At 52.8% G+C, this 22,124-nt stretch overlaps 2 protein-coding genes across 2 annotated transcripts; one reads left to right on the plus strand and one right to left on the minus strand.

Annotated features, from left to right (window-relative positions):
* Positions 1-1,806: 1,806 nt before the first annotated feature.
* Positions 1,807-2,929, plus strand: LOC128901395 (olfactory receptor 14A16-like; the record flags this gene model as incomplete). Its single annotated transcript, XM_054183352.1, has 2 exons — positions 1,807-2,268; positions 2,912-2,929. Coding segments are annotated over 2 exons (480 nt in total), but the record flags the coding sequence as incomplete, so codon positions are not given.
* A 4,014-nt stretch (positions 2,930-6,943) lies between these two features.
* Positions 6,944-15,579, minus strand: LOC128901432 (olfactory receptor 14J1-like; the record flags this gene model as incomplete). The annotated part of the gene is made up of 2 exons (XM_054183435.1): positions 6,944-6,953; positions 14,693-15,579. Coding segments are annotated over 2 exons (897 nt in total), but the record flags the coding sequence as incomplete, so codon positions are not given.
* Between the last annotated feature and the right edge of the window lie 6,545 nt (positions 15,580-22,124).

The following is a 22,124-nucleotide window of genomic DNA, read 5'->3' on the forward strand; positions in this document are numbered from 1 at the left end:
CACCGCACTGTGCCAGGAAGAGCCCTGAGGAAGGAGTGAGGGACAGGATCTCCCTTCCTGGGGGCTGGGGGTCAGGCCTTGGCCCTTTGGGCGATGGGGTCAGGCCTTGGCCCTTTGCACTAATGAAACACATCCAGGGTTACTCAGCATCAGAGCCACCTTCACCTTGCTTTTCTCGACCTGTCATCACTGCCTCCAGTTTCTGCTCTAACTGGACCCTGGGGACAACATCTCAGTGGTGTCCCTCAGTGGGACCCATTAACACTCCAAGAAACTTTGGAGTTTGAACCTGACTTTGACTTCTTGAGAGGTTTTTTCAGCTTCCTCTCAGTGTCTGAGGTTCGTGGACTCAGCATCAGTCCCACCAGAGGGGTCATTAAAACTCCTTGGGCTGGTGCTCTGCGTCTGAGCTGGGCTGGGCTCCTGGGATGGAGGGAGCTCATGGCAAGCGGGCAGCGCCTCAGCGAGACAGCTCTGCCCAGGAGCAGCTCCTCTGCCAAGCGCAGCAGGTCTGAGGGCACTGCCTGGGTGTCTCAGGGAGATGAGCGAGGCAGAGAGAGAGCTTAAAGGTGTCAGGATTGGGAGGATGACTGAGAGCTCACTGGAGGAGAAATCCTTGCAGCCCTTGGCACGGTAAGCCTCTGGGTGCAGGGCAATGCAGGTGGAGTTCCTGGAGGCATCTCCTAAAGCTGGCACAGCCACAGCTTATGGGATCTGTAAGGAGGCGGAGGGGGAGGAGGGGTCTTGTTATGAAATGTGAATAGCCGTGAAGCCAGGGTGTGCAGGCAGGGGTGCCCAGGGCTGTCCTTGAGCAGGGTCCCTGCACCCCATGGGTCTGTGTGCCGGGGCAGGGACTCTGCCGGCTGCCAGGGTCAGCTCTCAGCCTGCCCAGGGAGACCCCCATGGGCATGTGGGGAGAAGCTTTGGAGAAAGAGCAACCGCTGGCAGGGGAGGGTCCTGCTGTTGAGAGGGTGCTGCGTGGGTGAGGGCTGCTCACAGCTGCAGATCACTGCAGGACGTTCCCTGGAGATTTTTCAAGAAGCACAGCATGGCAGGGGCTACCTGCAAGGGAAGGATCCTGTTCTTCCAATCTTCTACTCCGGGTTGTCTGGGTGGGCGATGGGACAGAGAAATTCATCTCTCAGTTGAGGAGGGGGCACTGAAATTCCAAATCTGTTTCTCTTAGAAGTGAATAATCCAGGGAGGATTGGAAATCAACAACTGAATCTCTGCCCCTGCAACGATACTGCCCTCAGCAGCACAAAGCTGATCTCACAAAAAGATATGAATGAAATTATTCTGAGGAAAGAGAAGTCATTTGGGGGAAAACTTTGGGAAATGGAATAGGATGGGCTCAAAGAAGTCTGCCTTAACTTGCCAAGGTCTTCTCCTCTTTCAACAGTCCCTCATGCCCAGAGTGAACAAATGTCCAATGGCAGCTCCATCACCCAGTTCCTCCTCCTGCCATTGGCAGACACACGGGAGCTGCAGCTCTTGCACTTCGGGCTCTTCCTGGGCACCTACCTGGCTGCCCTCCTGGCCAACGGCCTCATCATCACCACCATCGCCTGTGACCACCACCTCCACACCCCCATGTACTTCTTCCTCCTCAACCTCACCCTCCTTGACCTGGGCTCCATCTCCACCACTGTCCCCAAAGCCATGGCCAATTCTCTCTGGGACATCAGTGATATTTCCTACTTGGGATGTGTTGCACAGGTCTTTTTCTTTGTTTTCTGTGCTGCAACAGAGGTTTATCTTCTCACTGTCATGTCCTATGACCGCTACGTTGCCATCTGCAAACCCCTGCACTACGGGACCCTCCTGGGCAGCAGAGCTTGTGTCCACATGGCAGCAGCTGCCTGGGGCACTGGGTTTCTCAATGCTCTCCTGCACACGGCCAGTACATTTTCCCTACCCCTCTGCCAGGGCAATGCTGTGGACCAGTTCTTCTGTGAAATCCCCCAGATCCTCAAGCTCTCCTGCTCAGATGCCTACCTCAGGGAAGCTGGGCTTCTCATATTAAGTGCTTTGTTAGTTTTTGGGTGTTTTGTGTTCATCGTGCTGTCCTATGTGCAGATCTTCAGGGTCGTGCTGAGGATCCCCTCTGAGCAGGGACGGCACAAAGCCTTTTCCACGTGCCTCCCTCACCTGGCCGTGGTCTCCCTGTTTGTCAGCACAGGCATTTTTGCTTACCTGAAGCCACCCTCCATCTCTTTCCCATCCCTGGATCTGGTGATCACAGTGCTGTACTCAGTGGTGCCTCCAGCAGTGAACCCCCTCATCTACAGCATGAGGAACAAGGAAGTCAAGGATGGAGTTTTGAAACTATTTTAATGGTGTCTACTTCAGATTAATAAGGTGGCCATTATACCACTACGGCTCCAACTGTACATCAGGAAAAAGCAGGACTAACTATTCTTCATATTTGTCTTTCTTATTTCGTTGTGTTTTTTCAATGTTTTGTTGTTGTTGTTTTGTTTGTTTGTTTGCTTTATACCTGTGATTTTCTTCTTGGTCTCCTACATGTTTTTCTCTTGACCCAAATACCTAAGGTATGTATGGATCTGCGCTCCCTGGTTAGATAAACTCAATAAAGAAGCCAGCAGAAAATTATTAGTTTCTGCTTCCATCTCTTCACTTCTCCTCCGGAGCTGGCCGAGCAGCCCCAGCATGCAGGAGGGGTTCAGGAGGAAAATGCCCATCTGCTCCATGGAGGATCTGCCCTGGGGGCCCTTGGGGCTGCCCCGGCTGCCTCGCTGGGCACTCTGCCTCTGCTGTCTGCGAGTCAGGGCTGCTGCTTCCCTGGAGCCATGGCCAAGGACAGCAGCAGGACGTGGCCTTTCCAGTGCTGGTTTCTCCTCACACCCCCACTATCCTGCTGTGCCCTTGCCTTTGTGTTCCCCCTAAGGTCTCGTGTACCTTGTGACCGTCCTGATGTCTCTACAGCGGCATCCCTGTGGCTGCAGGCAGGAACAGGCCATGTGAACCACTGTGTCAGAGGGGGCCTTCCTACTGGCACCACTGTCACTAACGGGACTCCTCAAGGCAGCGGTAGAGGTTGGATGGCTCTTCCAAAGCTGGTATCAGGAACGCACCCAAGGAACTGTTCCATGAAAAGCTCTCTTGGTGTTCTGGGGCTCTCCACAGACTCAGGGGGACAGGGTCAGAGTTGCAGGGGAATCTGTTAGGGACCAAGGGCTGGGCCTAGAATCATAGAATCATGTAATCATAGAATCTTCATGGTTGGAAAGGACCTTTGAGATCATCCAGTCCAACCATACACACACCAAAAAAAAAACCAACCCGCAAACAAACAACCTACAATCTCTGCCCTTCAGAGCATGCCCTGAAGTGCCAAATGTAGACATTTCTTAAATACCTCGAGGGATGGGGACTCAACCGCCTCCCTGGGCAGGCTGTTCCAGTGCCTGACCACTCTTTCAGTAAAGTCATTCTTCCTGATATCTAACCTAAACCTCCCCTGCCGCAGCTTCAGACCATTTCCTCTGGTTCTGCCGTTGTTCCCCTGGGAGAAGAGGCCAACACCCACCTCTCTCCACCCTCCTTTCAGGTAGTTGTAGAGGGCAATGAGGTCTCCCCTCAGCCTCCTCTTCTCCAAGCTAAACATGCCCAGCTCCCTCAGCCTCTCCTCATATGCCCTGGTCTCCAGACCCCTCACCAGCCTGGTAGCTCTCCTCTGGCCACGCTCCAGCACCTCAATGTCCCTCTTGTACAGAGGGGCCCAGAACTGAACACAGCACTCGAGGTGAGGCCTCACCAGAGTACAGAGGCACGATCACTTCCCTACTCCTGCTGGCCACGCTGTTCCTGATACAAGCCAGAATGCTGATGGCCTTCTTGGCCACCTGGGCACGCTGCTGGCTCGTGTTAAGCTGGCCGTCCACCAGCACCCCCAGGTCCTTTTCTGCCGAGCAGCTTTCCAGCCACTCTGCCCCAAGCCTGTAGTGTTGCTTGGGATTGTTGTGACCGAAATGCAGGACCTGGCACTTGGCCTTATTAAACCTCGTACAGTTGGCCTTGGCCCATGGATCCAGCCTGTCCAGGTCCCTCTGTAGAGCCTTCCTACCCTCCAGCAGATCAACACTCCCACCTAGCTTGGTGTCATCTGCAAACTTACTGAGGGTGCACTCAATCCCCTCATTCAGATCTTTGATAAAGATATTGGTGGCACATGTCCAAGAAGAGTGCAAATGGCTTTTGATTGTCCTTCCTGGTACTGTCCCACTTGTGGTGCGGCTGATGGCCAATGCTATCCTAGAGAGGAACTTGGAGTTGCCAGCAGAGCTCAGGGGATCTCCCAGAAAAGCATGTGAGTCTGGGTGAGCAACGAGTGGCACCTCATAAAATGACTGACCATCCAAGGTGGAGTGTCCTTGAAGGAAAGGTGAACCTGAAGAGCCCATGGGCTAATGAGGCCCCTGCAATGCCAGGAGGCAGCAGGCCAAAGGGACATAAGACTAAACAATGGTTCAGTCCACTGTCCTGGAAACCCTGTGGGATTGATCTAGTGCAGCCCTTCCCTGCCCTTTGTGAAACTGAAGACACCCCTTGGTCCTGCCAAGCCCTGTCCTTGGCTACTGAGCAATGAGGGAAGATGGAAGGGGGCTTAGCAGCAGTGATCCCTTTCTGGCAAGTTCTGCTCCTCACCCCGACCAGCATGGCCAGTGCAGGGTCACCCCATGGCCTCAGGGCACCACAGCCCCCTCCCTCTGCAGAGCAGAAACAGCAGCTCAGGGCCCTGCAGGGAGCACGGGGTGGGAACCAGGAATGTCCAGCCAGGCCAGCCTGGACACGCTCACCTGGGGAAAGGCTCTCTGGGGAGAAGGGGTGTCCCTGGAGAAGGGCAAGAGAGCATTTCTGTGCTTGCAGGGAGGAATCCTTGAGAAGGAGAAACCTCTTCCTGCAGGCCCCCACTCTGGACAGGCTGCTCTGTGCCTGGACCAGCACTCCTGTGCTGGCCTGGGGAGAGGGGCTGGCACTGAGGGGACACAGACCATCTGTGGCCCAGGCACTGGGGGAGGCCACCAGAACAGGCGGGCTGAGGGGGACAGAGCCCTGAGGGCTGCCAGGGCACTTTGCCGGGGGGATGTCTCCCCACCCTCGAGCACACCTGTCCCATGCGGTTCCAGCATGGTGGGCCCATCGAACCATTACTGGGGCAGCAGGGCCAGCCTCCCCATTGCTCTCCAGTTTCCCCGTCACTTACTCCTCGCTCAGTCACATCCCTCTAAACTACCCAGGTGCTGCTTTGAGCTTCAGGCAGTTGGAAGAATGCCCTGGTCTTTCAGCAGGCTAAGAATCTCTTCAGCAAAATCCTTCCATGTGTTTATATCTATCCTGTCCCACCCATCTCTCTCCCATACTTCGAGTGAGGTTATCCCTTTTGGATGACGACCCTCACTGGAGGAGGTTCACCAGGTTGAAGAAGCCCATGTCCCTCACCGTCCCCACACAGGGCTTATGTGCTAGGCCCCAATCCTCAAAACCAAGAAATTCCAAGTGAACTCAAGAAAACATGTTTCGGCATCAAGGGCGCATGACCCTGGCACAGGCTGCCCTGAGAGGCTGTGGAGTGTCCATTCGTGGAGATACTTAAAACCAGCCTGGACATCTTCTTACGTGACCTGCTCTGGCTGACTCCCTTTAGGGCAGAGGGATTGATCTAGATGATCTCCAAAGATCCCTTTCAATCTACATGATTCTGTGAGGACATGGCAGTCCAGCAAAAGGCTCTATGATTAGAGTAGATGCTTGTGAGGTCCCTTCTGCCTGAGAACCCCAGTCCAGCAGCAGGCCAAGGTCTGGCATGTTGATTGTGAGGTCACTGCTGGTATAACAGCGGGCATCTGCTTTGGATGCTCATTTTGGGGTCACCCCTGTCTCTGCAGGTGGCAGGCCAACCCCAGGCTCAAGGCTGGGTTCGGTGCCTACGAGGTTCTTTCTCCATGAGTACCTGACAGGCCAGCAGCAGGCACATGGTGTGGATGTTGGTTATGAGGTCAGTGCTGCCAGAATCTCTGATAGACCAGAAACAGGCAGATCTCTCTGATACTGCTTTGGAGGTCACTGCTGTCTGAGTGCCCGATAGGCCAGCACCAGCCTCATGGATGAGCTCGGTGCTTGGGAGGTCACTTCTGCCTGAGTCCTTGATAGCCCCGCAGCAGGCGTATGGCCTGAATGCCAGTTGTGAGGGTGCTGCTGCCTGAGGACCTGAGAGACCATGAGCAAGGTCAGAGGTGTTTGAAGCCCTGTGTTCCAGAGCACCCCTTAGGCCAGCAGAGGGTTGATGACCGGCCTTGGTTCTTGTGAGGTCCCAAGTATGGGACATGCCAGCAGCATGGGTATGAATGCAACACACAGTATGGAACACGCCAGCACGTATGGAACATGCCAGCAGCTAGAGGTTGCTTGTGGGATCACTGCGGCCTGGGCACATGATTGTCCATCAGCAGGCTCACAACTGGGGTCTGTGTGTGTGAAGTCATTTCCTTCTGCATACCTTTTTAGGGCAGGATGAGGCTTGTGGCTGTGTTAGGTGCCTCGGAGGTCTCTTCTTCCTGGAAACTTTCTGGACTCTTCTGTAGGTGGTGGGACGTCCACACTAATGGTCCCAAGGCTTCTGCCAGCTTTTACTTTCTCAGCAGTGAAATGTCTCAGCATTTCTCTTCCCTGGCTTGAGGTTTCTGGGCTCACTGGTAAGGCATCCGACAGAGCCAAGGTGCCTGGTCATGAATAGTGAAATATTTATTAATAGAAAACAGTGATTTAACAAAGTTAGCAGTGAATGCGACAGTGTTTTACGAGATTCGATGACAAGGTACACCTGATTATTTACTGCATAGAGGCCAGGGTCAGACAAGCTCTCAGGAGACCCTCCCGTTGAGTCATGAGGCTCAACTTGCTTTCGAAACTCCTTCTCGGAGAGGAGTCTGGGTGCGGCTGGATCCAATCCTAGTCCCAGCCTTGGTCAACGGTTTATGTCTAAAGGATTATATATGCGCAATCAATCCTTTACATCACTTAGCTAAGATTTCAAAGTTTAGCATGCTATTAGTCACTTACCGAGAATCCATTGCGGCAAGGAATCTCTCAGCCTCGAGGAGACGAACCTTAAGTGAGCGTCCCCGCTCAAGGGGAGGTCCTGTCATGCAGCCCGCTGCCGTGCAGGAGAGCTCCAAGGGCTCTTGCTCTGTCCACTGTTTATAGAGTAAGAGAATTGACCTATCGTCATATTTGCATGGGAGCAAAATATCTAGGCCCCCACTCCAGACAGTGTTTTGACTGTTACCAGCCATCCCCCAAAGTCCAGGTGCAACTCATCACAACTCCCACTGATGGTTATGGCTTGAGCAGGAGCCAGAGGGGCAGGGAAGGGGGAGAGCACAGCACCACAAGATGTGGCATGCAGGGGTGTGGTTTAGTGGTGGACCTGGCAGTGTTAGGTTTACAGTTGGACTCAATGATGTTAAAGATCCTTTCCAACATAATTGATTCTATGCGTCTGTGGTTCTTTTGAGCCTCAGGACTCTGTTTCATCCTCGCCCCTTCTTTGGGAGGCCAGGAGGTGTCACAGAATTTTCCTACACTTCTCATTGCTCCCCCTCACATCCCTCTGTCCCAGGAAGAGCCCTGGGCCACAAGTGAGGGACAGGATCTGCCTTGCCAGGGCCTGGGGCTGAGGGCTTGGCCTTTCTGCTGCATCAAACAAACCAAGGGTTTCTTCAGCTTTACAGCCACCTGCACTCTGCCTTTGCCCACCTGCAATCACAGCCTCCAGCTATCTGCTCTAACGAGTCCCTGGGGAGGCTTTGTCAGGAATGGCCCTCAGTGGGGCTCATTAATGCTTCCAGGTACTTTGAGTTTGGCTTCTGATTTCTTGAGCACTCTGTTCAACCTTCTCTCAGGATCTGAGGCTCATGGACTCAGCAGCAAATACACCATGGGGCTCATTAAAAGACAGAAAGCCTTAACAAGGTATTTCTCCTTTTGTAATTTTCTTCAAGTCTTCAAGACTTGTACAGCTAATTAGAGAGGTTTCATAGCGTAATTAAGTAGGAAGATTTCAAAGATGCATGTTTTATGTTGAAGGATATATTTTATTACTTTTCACTTTAAAGAAGAGGTGATAGAAGCATTCTCTGATTGATATTGATGCAGAGTGTTTCCTCAGGAAGTCTGGGCAGAAAGGAAAAGTAGTCCCTTGACGTCCATTGCTGCATGGACAGCCTTGCTCCTCACCTCCCCAACCTCACCATTTCTGACATTGGCCACCTGGGACTTACATCACTGCTCCTTGCACCAGACTTCTCCACTGATCTCTGCAGCTGGAGGTTACAGCTCCATTGCACCATCTCCCACCTGAGCTCCTTAGAGACATGGCTGCACTCAGGCACAGGAGAGTTTTTCCCATTCTTCAGAAAAGTAAAGCACAATCGGTTTTCATAAATAATAAATCGTATTCTGTAATCACACGCTAAGTACAAGCTACCACTAATGAGGTTGCTTTTCTACAAGGGATAATCTTAGGAGAAATATTTTAGGTAGTTAGATAAAAAAAGATAGATATAAACATAATTAAAGATCTGGATAAGGAGACAATTAGACTGTTGAAAGATAGTCAAGCTGTTCAGTCTCTGAAGGTGAAAGCAGCAGCATAGGTGAGAGGTATCTGAATGAACAAAGAGTAAATGGAGAAGAAAACTGAAGAATTATGGAAAGGGCCTTTGCCTAGACAGTCTGGATCTGAAAAGGTGACTTCAGAAATGGTCACTGTATCAGGACAAATATATGAACAATCAGAGAAACTGACTGCACTGTATAAGAGGGAGAATAGTTGTAATGGCATCACAGGGAAGATCAATATTTCTTCGGAATGTCCTTTCTGAGAGGTCATGGGATTGGCAGAGGTCTCTTGTGAGAGAGGACAAGCAAGTGGTGCACCCGTCTTTGGAAGAATCCAAAAGTGCACGCCAGGGAACCCCAGGCTGCACAGGCTCACATCGGTGAGGAGCGGGCCATCAGTTCGAGTCCTTTTGGGTGATATTTCTGGGCACCAACAACAGAATGTGTCCAAAACCCATCAGCATGGACTTACCAAGGATAAATCATGCCTCGCCAACCTGATTGACTTCACGATGAAGTAACTGCCTTTGTGCATGAGGGCAACTCTCACCACGTTTGTCAATAGCAATAAATTGGGAGGATCGTTTGTTTACCAGTTAATTTACCAATTCTCAACACAGGCAAAACAGGCCCAACTTGGGAAAATTCATTAAATTTATTTCCAATTGATTGTAACAGAATAGGACAGTGAGAAAGAAAACACAACTAAAAACACCTTCCCCCCTCCCTCCCTTCTTCCCAGGCTCAACTTCATTCCTAACTCTTCGTTTCTGAGCTTCCCCAAATGTGGCTCCTTCCCACTGACTGCAGTTCTCCACAAACTGCTCCAGCGTGGATCCTTTCCACGGGGTACAGTCCTTCAGGCATGGACTGCTGCAGTGTGGGTCCCCCACAGGCCACAGGTCCTGCTGCAAAACCTGCTCCAGCATGGGCTCCTCTCCGTGGGCAGCAGGTCCTGCCAGGAGCCTGCTCCACCGGGGTCCTCCATGGGCTGCAGGTCTAACTCTCCTAAAGGAAAAAGGCCAGCCCAGCACGGCTTCTCTTCTGGACCAGACCACAAGAAGTCCCGGAGGATGGCTGTTTCCTACGCCCATGGGACTTGAGAAAACTCAGTGTTGATAATACTCCAGTGTTTTGGGTATTGCTGAACAGAGCTTGCACGGTATCAAGGCCTTCTCTAGTTCTCACTCTGCTCCCTCCAGTGAGTAGGTGGGAGGTGAGAAAGAAGCTGAGAGGGAACCCAGCCAGGACCGCCGATCCAAACTGACCAGAGGCATATTCCATACCATATGACCTCATGCTCAGCAATAAAGGCTTGAGACAGAGGAAGAAGACGGTGAAGTTTTTGTTGTTCAAGGAGTCTGCTGCTTGGAGACTGGCTGGCCATCAGTTTACTTGTGGGAGGTGGTGAGTGATGGCATGTGTTTTGCTTGTTGAGGTTTTCTTAATCTCTTCTCTTCGCTTATTAAACTGTTATTGTGTCAACCCCAAACTTTTCAGACTTCATTTCTTCCTTGTCCCATTCGGGAAGGGGGAAGAAAGTGTGAGTGACTGTGTGGCTGCTGGGCTATTGGCTATTGGCCAGAGTCAACCCACCACAGCAAGGAAATTTCTGATAGCTGGGAGCAAGTTCAGCGGTTGGCCACCAAGATGCTTAGGGGCTGAAGAGGAAGGGCCTTGTTTAGCCTGGAGAAGGGAAGGTCTCGGGGACCTCATACCAGCTGGACTGTCCCCACGGGGAGGTTTTCAGGGCCAAGAAAGGAGTTGAAAATAAGAGTGTTGAACTAGCCTAGCCTTTAAATCATTTCACATGGGATGGTTCTGCTTCCCACTTTCAATCATTGGCACCCAGAAACCTCAAGTGCTTTTCTTCCTCTCCTCCCAAAACCTGACCAAGTGATATGGAGAAAGCAAGCAGAAAGGCCCTAGGCCTCTGTGAATTAGCTGGGGTCTGGCACTCGGAGGGCCGTTCAGTGAATGTCAGTTATTTCATGGTACACCAGGTAAAGAATCAAGCTGGGAAGTCAGCCTGCAAGACCAAACCAACAAGGTCCATGGACAGGCAAGGCTGTGTCTGGAGACCTTTACACCTACAGCATAGATCAAGCTGGGGCTGAACCTCAGGCCTGGGCTTAAAGGGACTCCTGGGCTGATGGACAGAGGTGTGGGTGGAGGCCCCATGTGAAGCTGGTCAGGGCCATGAAGGCCTGTGGATGTTTTCAGGGCCCTGTCACTGTTTCCATGGGAGCCCACCTGCCAGTGCCCTCAGTAGGCCTCCTTCCCTACTGTCCAGGGTCTGTGCTCTGCTGCTCTCCTTCCCTGTTTCCCTGGAGATCTGGGAGACCACAATTTTATGGTCACTACAGCCAAGGCTGAGACTGGTCTTCGCATCTCTGACCAGCTCTTCCTCTTTTGGGAGTACCAGCTCCACTTGTGCCTCAGACTGTGTGGCCCATTTGGCAGCTGTGCTAAGAACCATCAGCATGGACTCACCATGGGTAAATCAAAGAAAAAAGCAGCCTACAGAAGGTGGAAGCAAGGACAGGTAGCCTGGGAGGAATACAGAGAAAGTGTCTAAGCAGCCATGGATCACGTTAGGAAAGCTAAAGCTCAGATAAAGTCAAATCTGGCCAGAGGCATCAAGGGCAACAAGAAAGCTGATTTTCAAAAAGGGAAAAAAGGAAGATCCAGGCAACTACAGGCCAGTCAGTCTCACCTCTGTGCCTGGCAAATCACGGAGCAGATCATCTTGGAAACTATGCTAAGGCACCTGCAAAATAAGGAGGTGATTGGTTACAGCCAACATGGCTTCACCAAGAACAAATTGTGTCTGGCAAATTTGATGGCCTTCAATGACCGGGTTATAGCATTGGTGGATAAGGGAAGAGCAACTAACATCATCTGCCTGGACTTGTGCAAAACATTTGACATTGTCCCGCATGACATCCTGGTCTCTAAATTGGAAAAACATGGGTTTGACCAATGAACCACTTGTTGGACAAAAATCTGGCTAGATGGTTGCACTCAAAGGGTTGCAGTCAATGGCTCGATGTCCAAGTGGTGAGCAGTGACCAGTGGTGTTCCTCAGGGGTTAGTACTGGAACCAGTGCTATTTAACATCTTTGTTGGCAACATGAACATTGGGATTGAGTGCACCCTCAGCAAGGCCGCCGATGACACCAAGCTGTGTGGAGCAGTTGACAAGCTGGAGGGAAGGGATGCCATCCAGGGGGACCTTGACAGGCTTGAGAGATGGACCTGTGTAAACCTCATGAAGTTCAACCAGGCCAAGTGCAAGGTCCTGCACACGGGTCGGGACAATCCCAAGCACAAATACAGGTTGTGTGGAGAATGGCTTGAGAGCAGCCCTGAGGAGAAAGACTTGGGGATGCTGGTGGATGAGAAGCTCAACATGAGCCAGTGATGTGCACTCGCAGCCCTGAGAGCCATCCGCACCCTGGGCTGCGTAAAAAGCATGGCCAGCAGGGGGAGGCGGGGGATTCTGCCCCTCTACTCTGCTCTGGTGAGACCCCACCTGAAGTACTGCGTCCAGCTCTGGAGTCCTCAACACAGGAAGGACATGGACCTGTTGGAATTGGGGTTGTTCAGCCTGGAGAAGAGAAGGCTGTGTGGAGACCTTATAGCAGCCTTCCAGTATCTGAAGTGGGCCTACACGAAAGCTGGAGAGGGACTTTTTACAAGGGCATGAATTGATAGGACGAGGGGTAATGGTTTCAAACTGGAAGAGGGTAGATTTAGATTAGATATCAGGAAGAAACTTTTCACTCTGAGGGTGGTGAGACCCTGGCCCAGTTGCCCAGAGAAGCTGTGGCTGCCCCATCCCTGGAGGGGTTCAAGGCCAGGCTGGACGGGGCTTGGAGCAGCCTGGGCTGGTGGGAGGTGTCCCTGCCCATGGCAGGGGTGTGTGAACTAGATGATCTTTAAGGTCCCTTCCAACTAAAACCATTCTATCATTTTATGAAATCATGCCTTGCCAATCTAATTGCCTTCATGATGACATAACTGCACTTTTGTGTGAGGGGAACTCTCACCATGTTTTTAATTTACCGGTTGCTGTCATGTGCAAAACAGACCCAACTTGGGGAAATTAATTAAAAATGACAGTGAGAAATAAAACACAATTAAAACCACCTTCCCCCCTCCCTCCCTTCTTCCCAGGCTCAACTTCATTCCTAACTCTTCTGCCTTTGCCCCAAGTGGCACAGGGGTTTGTGGAATGGGAGCTGCAGTCAGTTCATAACACTTCGTTTCTGAGCTTCCCCAAATGTGGCTCCTTCCCACTGACTGGAGTTCTCCACAAACTGCTCCAGCGTGGATCTTTTCCACGGAGTACAGTCCTTCAGGCACGGACTGCTCCAGTGTGGGTCCCCCACAAGCCGCACGTCCTACCAGAAAACCTGGAGAGGCATGCTGGAGTGGATGTCAGGTGGACACAAAGTGATGAATGGGGTTCCCACAACTAGAGTAGAAGCTGCAGTCCCTGAGGCCAGAAACAGGCCTTGGCTGCACAGCCCTGGCAGGAGAGGGGTTTGCTGTCCCAGGTTTCTCTGAAGCTCTGTGGGACCTGTGACAGAGGTGGAGCTCATCTCCAAGAAGGCCAAGGTGCTGCTGAGAAAGTCCCTGGGGGAGGACAGCTTGTGATCTAGCCACACAGTGGACATCGTCCTGGGCGCTGACTGGCTAGATAGTGGCTCTGCAGAGAAGGACCCTGGGGTCCTGGAGGACAAGCAGCTGAGCATGAGCCAGCAATGCACCCCTGTGGCAAAGGCCAACAGCCTCCTGGGCTCTTTAGGAAAAGCATTGCTGGCAGATGGAGGGAGGTGACCCTTCCCCTCTACTCGGCTCTGGTGAGGCCACACCTGGAGCGCCCACGCCCTGCACAACTTAGCTCTACACTGATGTTTTCCTCTCCCAGGCTTTTACCAGCCCATCCCAGCTGTTCCTCGGCTCTCCCCAGACCCTTTGCCCCCTCCTCTGCCCAGCCAAGCACAGCTGCCTGGTCTGGGCTGGTCCCATGGCAGTGCCCACCACAGTTGCTGCAGAGCTCTTGGCGCTCATCCCCAGCCCCAGCTCCTCTGAAGGGCACAGCAGCTCCTGTGGGGCAGACAAGGAGCTCAGCCTCCCCATCAGCCCCAGGCCAGTGCTGGCCCCATGGGAACAATTTAAACAGGCTAGTCACTCTCTGCCCCTCCTGCTATCCTATTTAGGTGAACCCACAACCCTGACTGAGTTTGCCCCCTCCTCTGCTCCCATCAGCCCCACTCCCCAGGACAGCACGACACTCCTGGCCCTGGGGGTCCTCAGGCAGCCCCCACACCTCTCCCTTTCCCATGCCTACTGGGTCCCCACTGACTTTCAGGGGACTGCAGAGTTCTTGTTTGTGCATACCTCAATTTAGTGTTTTGCTTGTGGGCGACTTCACCTCTGTGGGTGTTTCACCTTCTGTGTCTTCATTCACCCACAGCTCAGGGCACGGGGCGAGTCCCCATCCTCTCCTCACACATCCAAATTCATTTCCATAGAATCTGCTGTATGCTGTAGGTCCTGACACATATGAAGCACTCTGAGAAGTTAATCAGGAGCTCATGCGCCATCTCCACTACCAGTGGACACAAGAAGAGAGCCTTTAAAACCAGAACATTTGGTCCAACGGAACCCAATAGTACAGTGAGCTTAACCCCAAACACAGGGAGAACACAGGGAGAAGAGACTCTCTGAAAGACCAGTTCCTTGGATGTTTTATTGGCAGCACCTTTGGAGGAAGCACCTAGCCTCCAGGCACTGCACCTGGGAGATGCCTTTTTACTGAAGAGCTGCTATTAGACAGGTCACCTTTGACACAGTGTTGTGCAAGGGTCAGAAACAACTGGATCAAACCTCAAGACAAGTAGTACAAACCCGGAAAATTATATATAAGCAGGATTATTGCAAGAGAAAAAAGCAAGCTTATTGCCTAACATAAAGTCTAGGAAACTTGCGGAGAAGGGAGACAGGTTATTTTTGGAAAAAGAACTTCCATTGAGACAGTTTCCTTAGGGCATCCTTGAGCTCCTGGTTCCTCATGCTGTAGATGAGGGGGTTCACTGCTGGAGGCACCACTGAGTACAGCACAGCCACCACCAGATTTAGAACTGTGGAGAAGATGGAGGGTGGCTTCAGGTAAGCAAAAATGCCTGTGCTGACAAACAGGGAGACCACGGCCAGGTGAGGGAGGCACGTGGAAAAGGCTTTGTGCCGTCCCTGCTCAGAGGGGATCCTCAGCACGACCCTGAAGATCTGCACATAGGACAGCACAATGAAAACAAAACATCCAAAGCCTAAACAGGCACCAACCACAAGAAGCCCAGCTTCCCTGAAGTAGTAGTCTGAACAGGAGAGCTTGAGGATTTGGGGGATTTCACAGAAGAACTGGCCCACAGCATTGCCCTGGCAGAGGGGTAGGGAAAATGTACTGGCCGTGTGCAGGAGAGCATTGAGAAACCCAGTGCCCCAGGCAGCTGCTGCCATGTGGACACAAGCTCTGCTGCCCAGGAGGGTCCCGTAGTGCAGGGGTTTGCAGATGGCAACGTAGCGGTCATAGGACATGACAGTGAGAAGATAAACCTCTGTTGCAGCACAGAAAACAAAGAAAAAGACCTGTGCAACACATCCTGCATAGGAGATGGCCCTTGTGTCCCAGAGAGAATTGGCCATGGCTTTGGGGACAGTGGTGGAGATGGAGCCCAGGTCAAGGAGGGCGAGGTTGAGGAGGAAGAAGTACATGGGGGTGTGGAGGTGGTGGTCACAGGCGATGGTGGTGATGATGAGGCCATTGGCCAGGAGGGCAGCCAGGTAGGTGCCCAGGAAGAGCCCGAAGTGCAAGAGCTGCAGCTCCCGTGTGTCTGCCAATGGCAGGAGGAGGAACTGGGTGATGGAGCTGCCATTGGACATTTGTTCACTCTGGGCATGAGGGACTGTTGAAAGAGGAGAAGACCTTGGCAAGTTAAGGCAGACTTCTTTGGGCCCATCCTATTCCATTTCCCAAAATTTTCCCCCAAATGACTTCTCTTTCCTCAGAATAATTTCATTCATATCTTTTTGTGAGATCAGCTTTGTGCTGCTGAGGGCAGTATCGTTGCAGGGGCAGAGATTCAGTTGTTGATTTCCAATCCTCCCTGGATTATTCACTTCTAAGAGAAACTGATTTGGAATTTCAGTGCCCCCTCCTCAACTGAGAGATGAATTTCTCTGTCCCATCGCCCACCCAGACAACCCGGAGTAGAAGATTGGAAGAACAGGATCCTTCCCTTGCAGGTAGCCCCTGCCGTGCTGTGCTTCTTGAAAAATCTCCAGGGAACGTCCTGCAGTGATCTGCAGCTGTGAGCAGCCCTCACCCACGCAGCACCCTCTCAACAGCAGGACCCTCCCCTGCCAGCGGTTGCTCTTTCTCCAAAGCTTCTCCCCACATGCCCATGGGGGTCTCCCTGGGCAGGCTGAGAGCTGACCCTGGCAGCCGGCAGAGTCCCTGCCCCGGCACACAGACCCACGGGGTGCAGGGACCCTGCTCAAGGACAGCCCTGGGCACCCCTGCCTGCACACCCTGGCTTCACGGCTATTCACATTTCATAACAAGACCCCTCCTCCCCCTCCGCCTCCTTACAGATCCCATAAGCTGTGGTTGTGCCAGCTTTAGGAGATGCCTCCAGGAACTCCACCTGCATTGCCCTGCACCCAGAGGCTTACCGTGCCAAGGGCTGCAAGGATTTCTCCTCCAGTGAGCTCTCAGTCATCCTCCCAATCCTGACACCTTTAAGCAATCTCTCTGCCTCGCTCACCTCCCTGAGACACCCAGGCACTGCCCTCAGCCCTGCTGCGCTTGGCAGAGGAGCTGCTCCGGGGCAGAGCTGTCTCGCTGAGGTGCTGCCCGCTTGCTCTGAGCTCCCTCCATCCCAGGAGCCCAGCCCAGCTCAGACGCAGAGCACCAGCCCAAGGAGTTTTAATGACCCCTCTGGTGGGTTTGATGCCGAGTCCATGAACTTCAGACACTGAGAGGAAGCTGAAAAAACCTCTCAAGAAGTCAAAGTCAGGTTCAAACTCCAAAGTTTCTTGGAGTGTTAATGGGTCCCACTGAGGGACACCACTGAGACGTTGTCCCCAGGGTCCAGTTAGAGCAGAAACTGGAGGCAGTGATGACAGGTTGAGAAAAGCAAGGTGAAGGTGGCTCTGATGCTGAGTAACCCTGGATGTGTTTCATTAGTGCAAAGGGCCAAGGCCTGACCCCATCGCCCAAAGGGCCAAGGCCTGACCCCCAGCCCACATGAAGGGAGATCCTGTCCCTCACTCCTTCCTCAGGGCTCTTCCTGGCACAGTGTGGTGTGGAGATGTGCAATGCCAAGGACAGCATAGAATCATAGAATCATAGAATTGCTGAGGTTGGAAGGGACCTTTAAGATCATCAAGTCCAACCTTTAACCTACCCTGACAAAAGCCACTTCTAAACCATGTCCCTCAGTGCCCCATCTACCCTTTTTTTAAACACCTCCAGGGATGGTGAATCCACCACCTCCCTGGGCAGCCTATTCCAATGTTTAATAACCCTTCCAGTGAAAAAATGTTTCCTAATATCCAATCTAAACCTCCCCTGACATAACTTAACCCATTTTCTCTCGTCCTATCACTTGTCACCAGGGAGAAGAGGTCAGCCCCCATCTCTCTACAACCTCCTTTCAGGTAGTTGTAGAGGGTGATGAGGTCTCCCCTCAGCCTCCTCTTCTCCAGGCTAAACAACCCCAGCTCCCTCAGTCGTTCTTTATAAGGTTTGTCCTCCAGACCTCTCACCAGCTTTGTAGTCCTTCTCTGGACACACTCCAACACCTCAATGTCCCTCTTGTAGCAAGGGGCCCAAAACTGAACGCAGTACTCGAGGTGGGGCCTCACCAGTGCCGAGTACAGGGGGATGATCGCTTCCCTAGTCCGGCTCACCACACTATTCCTGATACAGGCTAGGATGCTGTTGGCCTTCTTGGCCACCTGGGCACACTGCTGGCTCATATTCAGCCGGCTGTCAACCAACACCTCCAGGTCCTTTTCTGCCGGGCTGCTTTCGAGCCACTCTGCCCCAATCCTGTAGCGCTGCATGGGGTTGGTGTGACCCAAGTGCAGGACCTGGCACTTGGCCTTGTTGAACCTCATACCATTGGTCTCAGCCCATCGGTCCAGCCTGTCCAGATCCCTCTGCAGAGCCAACCTACCCTCAAGCAGATCAACACGCCCGCCCAGCTTAGTGTTGTCTGTGAACTGACTGAGGGTGCATTCGACCCCTTCATCCAGATCATTGATAAAGATATTAAAGAGAACCGGCCCCAGCACCGAGCCCTGGGGGACACCACTTGTGACTGGACACCAACTGGATTTAACTCCATTTACCACCACTCTCTGGGCACGGCCATCCAGCCAGTTTTTTACCCAGCGCAGAGTACACCTGTCCAGGCCATGAGCAGCCAGTTTCTCCAGGAGAATGCTGTGGGAAACAGTGTCAAAAGCTTTGCAAAAATCCAAGTAGATAACATCCACAGCTTTTCCCTCATCCACTAAGTGGGTCACCTTATCATAGAAGGATATTAGGTTTGACAGGCATGACCTACCCTTCACAAACCCATGCTGACTGGGCCTGATCACCCTGTTCTCCTGCATGTGCCGTGTAATGGCACTGAGGAGGATCTGTTCCATGACCTTCCCAGGCACCGAGGTCAGACTGACTGGCCTGTAGTTCCCCGGATCCTCCTTCCGGCCCTTCTTGTGGATGGGTGTCACATTTGCTAACCTCCAGTCAGCTGGGACCTCCCCGGTTGTCCAGGACTGCTCATAAATGATGCAAAGTGGCCTGGCGAGCACTTCTGCCAGCTCTTTCAATACCCTTGGGTGGATCCCATCCGGCCCCATAGATTTGTGCACCTCCAGGTGCTGAAGCAGGTCCCTCACCGTTTCCCTTTGGATTACAGGGGCTTCATTCTGCTCCCCATCCCTGTCTTCTAGCTCAGGGGTCTGGGTGCTCAGGGAGCAACTGGTCCTACTGCTGAAGACTGAGGCAAAGACTGCATTAAGTACCTCAGCCTTTTCCTCATCCTTGGTCACTATGTTGGCGGCCCCATCTACTAGAGGACAGACATAATCCTTAGTCCTCTTCTTCTTGCTAATATATTTATAGAAACTTTTTTTGTTGTCCTTGACAACAGAAGCCAGGTTTAGTCCTAGCTGGGCTGTGGCCCTCCTGATTTTTTCCCTACATAGCTTCACTACCTCTTTGTAGTCCTCTTGAGTGGCCTGCCCTTCCTTCCAGAGGCCATAGATCCTCTTTTTTTCCCTAAGTTGCAACACTAGCTCCCTGTTTAGCCAGGCCGGCCTTTTTCCCCGACGGCTTGTCTTCTGGCACATGGGGACAGCCTGCTCCTGTGCCTTTAAGACTTCCTTCTTGAAAATCATCCAGGCCTCCTGGGCTCCTTTGCCCTGGAGGCCTCCCAGGGGACTTTGTCAACCAGGCTCCTGAAAAGCCCAAAGTCCGCCCTCTGGAAGTCCAAGGTAGCAGTTCTGCTGACCCCTCTCCTTGCTTCTCGCAGAATCGAAAACTCTTATCATTTCATGGTCACTGTTCCCAAGACAGCCTCCAACCCTCACATCCCCCACAAGACCTTCCCTGCTTACAAACCACAGATCCAGCAGGGCACCTTCCCTAGTTGGCTCTCTCACCAGCTGTGTCAGGAAGTTATCCCCAGTACATTCCAGGAACCTTCTAGACTGTTCCCTCCCTGCTCTATTGTATTCCCAGCAGATGTCCGGCAAATTGAAGTCCCCCACAAGGACAAGAGCTCGCGATCTTGAGACTTCGCCCAGCCGTTTATAGAATATTTCATCTGCCTCCTCATCCCGATTGGGCGGTCTATAACAGACTCCTACTACGATATCTGCCTTGTTAGCCCTGCCCCTGATTCTTACCCAGAAACACTCAGTCTCATTATCACCATCATTTAGTTCAAAGCATTCATAACACTCCTTAACATACAGGGCCACCCCCCCGCCTCTCCTTGCTTGCCTATCCTTCCTGAAGAGCCTATAGGCATCCATGGCAGCACTACAGCTATGTGAGTCATCCCACCACGTTTCTGTGATGGCGACTACATCATAATGTACACATTATGATGCTGCACAATGGCTTCCAGCTCCTCCTGTTTGTTGCCCATGCTACGTGCATTACTGTATGCCACCCCCAGACTTATTCCTAAGGAGCCTGGTTACGCCCCCTATCTTTTCCAAGTCTAGTGCCAGCATGCCACCTTCAGGCTTTTTGTAGCAAGCTTGGATCTATCCCCATCCCCCTTCGAATCTAGTTTAAAGCCCTGTCAATGAGCCCCGCCAACTCCTGCCCTAAAACCCTTTTCCCCCTCTGAGACAGGCTTTTGCCGTCTCTTGCCAGCAGGCCTGGCGTCCTGAAAAGCAGCCCATAATCAAAGAACCCAAAGTCCTGCCGATGACACCAGTCTCTGAGCCAGGCATTGAACAGCTGGCATTTCCTGTTAATCTTCTCATCAATCTTCGCAACTGCTGGCATAGAAGCAAACACTACTTGTGCTCCTGATCCCCTCACCATCCGTCCCAGGACCCTGAAGTCTTTCTTCATTGCCCTCAGGCTTCTTCCTGAAATTTCATCATTGCCTAACTGAAAAATCAATAAAGGGTAGTAGTCAGTAGGCCTAACTAGGGTAGGGAGTTTCTGCTGGACATCCTTAACTTTGGCCCCAGGGAGACAGCTGACTTCCCTACAGATTGGGTCTGGTCTACATATGGGACCTTCCCCTCCCTTCAGAATCGAGTCCCCCACTACATGGACTCGTCTTTCTTTCATAACCGAGGATGTTGTTATACGAGGCGTAATCCGTCTTGGCCTCAGTGACAACTCCAAGTTCAGCAAGCTGTTGTCCTTCTCATCCTCCGGTTCCCTTTGCAGAACACCATATCTGTTCTGCAAGGGCACCTGGGATGGTGTGGGGGTTACCTGGGTGGCACGCCTGGCACGCCTGCCACGCCGGACAGGGACTTGTTGCCACTGGCCCCTGTCCTCTCAATCTCCACATTCAGCCACGCTGCTAGAGGGTGGGGAGTGCTCTGTATGTGGAGCTCTGTCTGCCTGAGGTGCTTCTTTCAGGGAAGGCAGGATGCGACTCCAGTTATCTATCTCCTGTTCACAATCCCTTATACTTCTCAAACGACTTACCTCCTCACGGAGCTCCATCAGGAGGTGAAGGAGTTCCTCTACCTGGGCACACCTCCCACAGGTCTGCTCACCACTGCCATTCAACACCGGCGCAAGAGCAGGGCACACCCTGCAGCCTGACACCTGGGTGGCAGCATGTTCCCACGCAAGCTCTGTCTGAGTGGCCACATCGGAGCTGCTCGGTGCAGAGCTCAGGGGTAGCATGGCCTTCTGCCGAGTTCTTACCATGACGTCCTGGTCAGGTCGAGAGGTTTCCAGTGACTTACTGTTCAAAGAGCTGCGTCCTGTACGCCCGCTCTCGCCGCGGTGACACCCACCAGCTGCCTGTGTGCTGGGTGTGCAGCGGCCGGCCGCTGCGCTCCGGGACAGTCCGTTTAGAACTGCCGCGTGTGTCGTTGTCTGCACCCCCGCCGCATCAGCAGCCCGTCCCTGAGCTGCCGGTTCCGGCACGAGGCAGCCGCTTTTCCCAGCCACGAAAGCCCTCAAAAGAGCCTTTTTGCCGGCCTTACCTGCCGCAGTCCCCTTCCCCAGTGAGGCCTTACCTGTACTGGAGCTGGTCTCCTCGGCGACTATGGTACGACACCTCCCAGGCTCTGAAGTATGGACGAGGAGGCAATGAGACCCCAGTGCTGGAAGGATAACTTGACTCCTCGTAGGCATCAGTGGCAGAGACAACAGCCATAGCCCAAGACATGAAGAGGTTGACTCTGTTAGGGGCCTTTCAGCTTTGCTGCATCCCTGTGTCATCTCCACCACAGGCTGTCCTATGGTGTGCCATCACCTCTGCCTCTTTCCCTGCAGGCTGCAGTCATCCACCCGGCTGCCCCACCTTGCTGTCACCTTCCTTTGCTGAGATCTCTCCATCCTCCCTGGCTCTTCCCTGAAACACAAAGCCTTGGGCTGATCCAGACTCTTTCTGGGTGGCGTGTTGCACCACAGCACTGCCCTTGGAGTGACATTTCTTTCTCCTGGTGTCCAGTCTGCACCTCCCCAGCTGCATGTTGGGGCATTATTTCTTTCTCATGCTGTTTTCCACTACAAAGGAAAGCTCCACCGGCTCCACCAGCAGCCCTCAAGCACACTCAGGCTACTCCTGTACTGTCCTCAGTCTCTGCACCACTGAGCCCAGGGCCCTCAGCCTCTCGAGTCCTGCCGGCCACGTTATTCCTGATACAGGCCAGGATGCTATTGTCCTTCTCAGCCACGCTGG

This window comes from Rissa tridactyla, chromosome 25, assembly GCF_028500815.1.
Source record: "Rissa tridactyla isolate bRisTri1 chromosome 25, bRisTri1.patW.cur.20221130, whole genome shotgun sequence".
In the NCBI taxonomy this organism is placed as follows: domain Eukaryota; kingdom Metazoa; phylum Chordata; class Aves; order Charadriiformes; family Laridae; genus Rissa; species Rissa tridactyla.